The sequence below is a fragment of the Mustelus asterias genome, chromosome 22 (genome assembly GCF_964213995.1).
Source record: "Mustelus asterias chromosome 22, sMusAst1.hap1.1, whole genome shotgun sequence".
NCBI lineage: Eukaryota > Metazoa > Chordata > Chondrichthyes > Carcharhiniformes > Triakidae > Mustelus > Mustelus asterias.
Genome location: NC_135822.1, coordinates 19743347 through 19751328, shown reverse-complemented (window position 1 = coordinate 19751328; position 7982 = coordinate 19743347). Strand labels below are relative to the sequence as shown.

Below are 7982 nucleotides of genomic sequence, written 5' to 3'. Positions count from 1 at the left end.
TATTCAGCCAGATCAAGCTTGTTTTCAAATTTGTGCCATCACGATTGCCTATTTTCACTTGCGTTAACACCACCCTACTTCACCCCTGTCTCAGCTCATCTGCTGCTGAAACCTTTATCCATGTCTTCATTTGCTCTAGGATTGACTATTTCAATGTACTCCCAGCTGAACTCCCATTCTCCCCTCTGTAAACCTGATATCATCCAAAACTCTGCTGTCTTTTAACTCGCACTAAGATTTGTTCACCTCTCATCCCTACTGCCTGCAACATCTTGTTTTTAAATTCTCATCCTTGTTTTCAAATTCTTCCATGGCCTTGCTTCGCCTATCTCTATAATCTTCTCCTGGCCCGTAACTCCCTGAGATATTTGAACTCCTCTAATTCTGGTCTCTTAAAAATGTCCAATTTTGTTTGCTTCACCGTGGGTGGTCAAACCTTCAAGTTACTCAGATTCCAAGCTCTGGCATTCCCTCACTGCACCTCTTTTCCTCAACAATGTTTTTCTTATTTAAGACATTCCTTAAACCTGCCTCTTGATCAAGCTTTTGGTCATCTCAAATATCTGCTTACGTGGCTCAGTCATATTTTATTTTATAATGCTTTGAGAAGCACCTTAGGACATTTTATGTTAAACGTACAATATTAATGCCAAGATGAAAGCACCTTTAGTCATGGAGAATCAGTGTTGTTAATTGGCAATCTCCTGTGTGATCGACCACAACCGAGGATAATTAGATGCAGTTGTAAATTTAGCACTTGATAGAAAAACACATTCTTATTTTTCCAAAGGGACCCACCCAAAAAGCAGGTTTACTCTTAGTGTTTAGGTTGCTTCTGATAGCAGATTCCCCTGAAGGCACTGACTCTCACTGGGGTTCAGCTCCCCTCCTCTTCTGAAGTTGCTGACTCTCACTGGGGTTCAGTTCTCCTCCTGAAGGTGCTGACTCTCACTGGGGTTCAACTCTTCTCCTCTCCTGATGCTGACTCTCACTGATGTTCATGTCCAGGGCACCAACAGCAGCAGCAAGTGTTTGATCTGTTGCTAATTTTTAACAGCAACTACCAAACTGTGCACATCTATGGCCCACATAGGAGGGCAAGTATCAAATTGAGCTGGGATCCAGGTCAGAAGACAAATGGAAAGTGGGGTGGGACAGGAATTTGAAAAGCAAAAACTGCAAATACTACAGGAGCTAAATAAAACTGTAGATTGGTAAAATGGGAGTTGTAGTTTACTCCAAATATAAGGCACTTCGTTTGGGAAAAACAGGAACCAGCAAACCAGATAATGCAGAACTCGGGAATGAATCATAGAATCTCAACATGCAGGCCAATGTGGCTGCACCAACTCTCCCTAGGGCATTTTGCCCAGATCCACCCACTGCCATGATGGGCTAACACCAGAGAGCTACAAAGAAAATAATGGGCCTACTGTCCAGTTTAGTCACCAAGACAGGGGAAATTTAATATCAGCCCCAAAGTAAATAACACCCATTCCAATCTTCCGAAAATTGGGTGAATCCATTGTCACTTTGCTAAACCTGGATGTGTAATTATCTCTCCATTTAACATATAGCGGTCAAATGATCCCATTCTTAATCAGAAGAGGATGTTTGCACCAGGGTCTTAGCTCTGAGGATTAATGACATTTTACTTATCCACTTCCCTTTCAAAAGTAACATGCAACATTATCGCACCTTAGAATGAGGTTCAATGTTTCCTGAACACACTAGTTCTTTACTTATTCTCAGTCTGCATTGTCAAATTATTGAAATCCTAATAGGTGCATTTCAGACTTTGTCCAGAGCTAGTGGTCTAACACCAAAATCTGAACTCACCCATCACCCCACCCTCAACCCTCCAAATTCTGAATTTTTGTGCATCCTTGTGCCTGTTTAAACCTAGTCACTAACCCTCAATATATTTTTCCCTTGTCCAAGCCATATGAACCCCCTTAAAAACCCAATTGGCTGAGCCAGTAAAACCACTAAAATTAGAGACAAGGCAAGCTTGCTGTAGTCTCTAGTCTGCAGATGGAAGACTGAATAAAGTAAGCACTGCACAATGAGATCATAGGGAAAGCAGCAAAGTACAGAGGCAATAACTTGTATAGTAAATGAAATTCCTTGCCCTACATACAAATTACTCAGACACTTAAAAAACCCAAAGATTTATTTATAGTACTTAACCAGAATATACAAAGTAGTGGTCAAGCATGAACTAATGAGGTATACAAATTTAACCTTGTTCAATATGGAAAAAATGATACTACTCAATCAAATTACTTTTTTAAAACCACATACAGGGTTTTTAAGCATAGGTTACAATGAGTTCAAAAAGAAATTTACAAATTGAACCTGTCAATTTTTGCTGGAAGTTGTTTTCTGCACCACAAACAATATCAAACGGTGACAAATTGTGGAGCTTGACGAATGTTAAATTTTTTTTGTTACATTTTTGTATTTTTGTACAGAATAGAAGACCAGGTTTATCTCCCCCCCACCCCACCCCGTTAACAAGACCTATATCTTTGGTCTTCATTGCATAAGAAGCTCTACCCTAAACACAATTTACAAAAAGAAAAAAGGGCAGTTATTTATTTTCTTTTCTTGAAATAAGAACATGGTCAGTCAACTGTAAAGCATGTGCTTCTAAAATGTACAAATCCAAGTTCTAAACCCATTTCAAAACAGACCACAAAACATTTATTACAGCATTCAAACCCATTACAAATGTGGTTGTACAAAGACCATATAATAAATAACTTCATAAAAAACAAATATTCCCCAGAGCAATGCCTTGGACAGGTGTTACAGGAACCAGTTGTACAGTACAATATAAAACCCACACTCTGCAAATGTACATTTAAAGAAAAGCACAATCTCTACAATGTGAACCTGACCACACCATCAAGATATAAAAATTCAAAAGGAATGCTTAAGCTTCTGCCTTTGCCTTGGGTTCTGTCGACTCTCCATTTTCTGACTTTGGCCTCTTCTTTTCAACGTCATCCTGAAAGATAGAAAATCAAAATCAGAGGGCAGAAAATGAAAGTTTGGAAAATCATTGAGGGCTAGTTTACTGCTCTGGGGCTGCAGGAGCAAGTTCTTGCCACCAAAAGGTAACAAAGAAAGGCTCCCCAAGTGGCAGACAGTGGTATGGCAGCATTTCAGTTTCTCTAGTCAACAGTCTCAACTTCAAGATTCAGCCTGTGGAGCTTGCAACTTCATTTTCCTTTTAATTTAAACTGTTTTTAAAATGCAATTAAAAGGGGGGTATTTTGTACCCAATCCTATATCTCACTTTATATGACTAAGAATAAGTTTGGAATGTCCATGGACAAAGCTTTAAGTCCATCTAAAGATATTTGGTACATCCCTGGATCGCACTGCCTTGGGAAATCACAGGCTGACTCTCCCATGATTGCATGCCACTGAAGAAATACATTAGCACATGTAAATGAGACTTATTGGCACATACCTGCTCCTCAGCTGGACGCTTCACTGCATGTCCACCTGCATCATCATCTTCCTCAGCACCCTCTTCCTCTTCACCATCTTCCTCTTCACCTTCACCCTCAGCTGAAGATAAAAGTTTCTATTTACCATAATCTTCAGACAAAACTCAATGTGACCTTCTGGTTCATCAGCATAGGATTAAAAGCAAAATAGCTCCATCGCTATCCAAGATATTTCCAGTATGTTGAAGAATTTCTCTTATTTGAGAGCAGATAGATTGATCAAAGTCTTATTTAGAAGCATTTCCCTTTGCAATACGAGTGAGGACTCTACATGGACAAATATTCTTAAGTCTTACTGCAACATTAGCAATTGTCTGGATATTCTTCCTACTTACCATCTTCTTCCTCCTCCTCCTCTTCTACTTCTTCTGCATTTTCATCCGTGTGCTCGGCCCCATTCTCCTCCTCCTGAAACAAACTAATCATTAGGGAGGGAAAAACACAGTAAACCTGAACTTTCAGGTGCGTGCTTGATTACAGGTTATGTGCAACTACATACATTTCCCACAATTCAAAATATTAATGTCAGCTGTCACTGGAACCCCCCTCCCCATTATGCTAATATTTACATAGACATGGTACCGCTGCATTTAGGGTTTATCACATTTCCCAGTTTGTGTTTACTTAAGGGGATTATAAATTTACTCATTTACAGTTTACTTTTAGGTGTTTGCCTAGAATGCATCGGAAGAATGAAAGGCCAGTTAGGACACGTGTATAAGTGTTAGTAACACAAGGCTAGGAATCTATCCATACACAACCCTGCTAAAGATTACTGTGGCTGTACTTTCAGAGCAGGCAGCAACTAGCGAACAAAGTCGATACAGAAATACCACAAAGCCAAATTGGTAAAAATGTTTGCTGGGTGTGGAATTCTTTGACACCCGAGGTGATAAACATTACCTGACGATCCACTCAAAATGCCTCGGTGGGGTGGGTGGGGGAGGTTTTGGTTCTTGAAATTCAAACTAATTTGTTAAACCCGGCTAGATCTTTTCTTGTAAAAACTAAACAGATACACATTTGAAAGGAGTTTCGATCCCGCTCGGCAATCAGCAAAGCTATTTAAAATCCTGTTGCCCTCCTCCACATAACGTTCACTACTTACTGTTCCATTTGGTGCATCTCCGCTGCCGTTTTCCTTCTTCTCAGTTTCTACAACCTTTTCTTTCAGGTCCTACAAGCACAAGATAAAAACAACCAGCTCAAAAAACAGGCCGTGCAAATCGCGAGCTATTTCAGTGACCACCAAAGCATTGAGAATCTTGTACAAATAAAAAGACTCATTTATTTCCCCCTCCCTCACTGAGGAGTGAAACAATACACTGAGGACGGGCAGCAGCGCACGTAGCAAAGCGGAGCCCGAGCTCTGGATCCCTCAGACTGGACACCGCGGCCAGACGGCGGTTCAAACTCAGCAACAAAATACACCGGGAACAGCCAAACTCCCAGATGGTTATAACCCCCCCCCCCGGCAAAGGTGGGATTAAAATAAGCAAGACCAACTTGCCGGATCAATGGCAATAAAAAGTCACCGACTACTGACGCTAACCAGACAATGTTTGTTTAAACTTTGCATCAATTTTACATGCCGGGCTGCTGTTTCCCCTCCCCCGCGTGGCAGCAAACACATTGTCCGCTTCCCCCAATGGATTAAACCGGTGTCTCTAGATGCACCATCTGCCTCCCCACCACCCGGCTCTGGTCTCCCCTCCCAACTGACTGGCCGCAACGGGGGGGGGGGGTGGGTGGAGTTGCAATGGTGCAATTGCACACAGATGGGGGGGTTGCAATGCTGCAGCTGCACGGCTCCCGCTGCTCCTTCCCCTTTCAGCCCATCCTCTCTCCACCCCCCCGTCCCAGGTGGAGGCGCGCCTGCGCACTGGTGCCGCCCCCGCGGAACAGAAGCCCCGCCCCCTCCGGCCGCGCGCTCCGCGCACGCGCGCCTCTCCCGCCGTTTTCGCCTCGAGCTGAAAAATCCGGCGGGAAGCGGGAGCGCGCGGCCGCGGCGGTAGTTTGACTTTTAAACGGAGCCGAGAGGCGGCGCCGGGTGAGTGTTTGCCCCCCCACCACCACACACGCAGCCGGCTCCCGGGGGAGGGCTAGAGCCGGGGATGGAGAGGTGGAGACGGGGGTCCGGACCCGGGGGAGAAATGAGGGCGAGCTGCCGGCTCCGACGGAGAGAGAGAGAGGACCTCCCCAGAGTGGGGAAAGCAGCCGGGGGTCTGGAGGGGGGATGAGCCGGGGTGCCGGAGATGAAGGTGCGGAACCGGCGGAGTCCGAGGAGCGGACCACTCCCCTGGGGGGGGGGGAGAGGGGAAGATGAGAAGCGGGGTCCAGAGAGTGTTGGGAGGAAGGGGGGTGGGGAGAAGATGGGGATGAGGAGAGTGAGAGCGCGCGGGTCCCCGGCGGGCGAACAGAGAGCGATGCTGAGGAGAGTGAGAGCGCGGGAAGCTGGCGGTCCATTTAATCCCACAGCAACTTCAAAAGAACCGCTTGCGGCACACGGAGCACCCCGCTCCCCCCCCCAGCGCAGACCCCCCAAACCCAGACATCAATCAGGTCCGGAGACCCGAGTCCCGGGGGGGGGGGGAAGAAAAGGGATTTGTTATTTTAATCCCCACGTTGAGGATCAATCCGAGCGGCTCCGGCAGCCCCTGGACTGCTCCACTCCCCCAGCCTCACATTCCGCCAGCAATAACTTTCCAACTTCAACAAAAAAAACTTAAACCTCAACAAGCCCGGGGTGGGGGAGGAGAAAGAGACACAAACTCCGCAACCTCTGCCCCCAAAACACCCCCATCCCCAAATCCGCCCCCACTCTAGGAAACACATTAACCCACATTTAGATACCATTACTTGTACCTGCGCTTCACACAGAGAAATTTGAGATAACAAAGGGAACACGAGGAAGATAAAACATCACCAAAAACCAAGAGGAAATTTATTGTCAAATTACATTCTTTTTTGTTGAATCAAATCAAACCGCTCACCTTGGATGTGACCTCTTTGGTGGTGTCCACTACGGTATCAGCCATTCTCAATAAGTTTAAGAGTATGTATAAATAAATTATATATTTTTTAAAATGGACCTGAAAGTAGGCAAAGGCTGATTTATCCCTGGTGGCTACAAATAATTTCCACTGTATCTCCCTTCAACTCTCACACGCTGTGAGGAGAAATGAGGCGCCGTGTGCCGCGCTCACACTCTTAATACCTCCGCTCCCAGCCACCTGACCCCGCCCTCCCCTCCTCCAATTGGTTAAAGCAGTTGCCCATCAACTACCAGGTACGGCCTCCCCCTCCGGCTGATTGGCCCTATGCAAATCTGCTGCGCCGTGATTGGCGCAACTGCTTATTATGCCGGCCACGCCCCCGTCACGCCGATTGGCTATATGCTAATCAGTATTTTCCTCTGTTCTTTTGTAGTTGGCCCCGCCTCCCTGGCGTTGTCAATCATCCGGACCAGGTAATTCCTATTGGGCCATCTGGATCTGCCCCGCCCTCTGTCAGTGACACCACCTCCTGGGGTGTCACCCATCCGGACCAGGTAATTCCTATTGGGCCATCTGGAATCCGCCCCGCCCCTGTCAGTGACCTCACCCCCTGGAGTGCCAATCATCCCGACCAGGTAATTCCTATTGGACTATCTGGAATCGCCCCGCCCCCTGTCATTTGACACCACCTCCTGGGATGTCAATCACCATTAGAGGGAAGCTGTCATTGGTCAATCTGCTTCACCCTGTGTACTGATTGGCTGCTGATGTAGCCGCTCCGCCTGTAGGTGGCTGTCATTGGTCAATATGCTTCATCCTGTGTACTGATTGGCTGCTGATGTAGCAGCGCCGCCTACAAATTGAATCCCCCCACGCGTCCTGACATGAGGCTGCCTCCTAGTGGAGCCTCACCTGTCACTTATTGACCATCTTCACCATCATTGGCAGTAATATATAAAGTCTCGCCTTCCTTTTCGTTCGCATTATCCCAGTTTGATGATTAATCTGATTGGTGCCTTTTTAAAGGTCATCTTCTCTAATTGCCACTGTCCAGAAGACTGTCGTGTCGGAGCTTTTTTTAAACAGTTTGATTGGCGTTTGCATTTTTTTCCCCCTTCGACCCACTAATAAGATCCATTTCGTGATGTACATATACCGTTATGGCAAACTGAGTCAATTGTTGTTGCATGTTTGCAAACGAGTAGCCAAAACACTAGTGACTTGACCTAACCATGTGTAAATATTATGTACATTATAATCGCGCGTTTGCATCATAAAAACAATCGTTTAGAATTGACTTTTGTCAAGAATATAAAAGAAATTTCAACAAGTGAATTATTAACATTTACAAAATATTTTGATTCTAAATGGCGAGGTATAAAAACACCATGATGCCGGAACTTGTATCCAACTTATAAATGCCAGACTATTTAACAGTCACTATTCGTGGTGATTTGCAACGATA

General features: G+C 45.3%; 1 protein-coding gene across 1 annotated transcript; it reads right to left on the bottom strand.

Moving 5' to 3' along the window:
• Positions 1 to 2155: 2155 nt before the first annotated feature.
• On the bottom strand, positions 2156 to 6706 carry LOC144509885 (uncharacterized). The gene is made up of 5 exons (XM_078238829.1): positions 6515 to 6706; positions 4630 to 4698; positions 3857 to 3929; positions 3482 to 3582; positions 2156 to 3013 (listed from the first exon to the last, which is right to left on the bottom strand). Exons 1-5 carry the CDS (start codon positions 6557 to 6559, stop codon positions 2939 to 2941), a joined length of 363 nt encoding a protein of 120 aa, XP_078094955.1. The 5' UTR covers positions 6560 to 6706; the 3' UTR covers positions 2156 to 2938.
• Between the last annotated feature and the right edge of the window lie 1276 nt (positions 6707 to 7982).

Coding starts and splice junctions, on each gene's coding strand:
- LOC144509885 (XM_078238829.1), bottom strand. CDS start 6,559: ATGGCTGATACCGTAGTGGACACCACCAAAGAGGTCACATCCAAG. Junction 3,930..4,629: donor GAGATGCACCAAATGGAACA/GTAAGTAGTGAA, acceptor AGTTTGTTTCAG/GAGGAGGAGAATGGGGCCGA. Junction 3,014..3,481: donor AGCGTCCAGCTGAGGAGCAG/GTATGTGCCAAT, acceptor TCTATCTTTCAG/GATGACGTTGAAAAGAAGAG.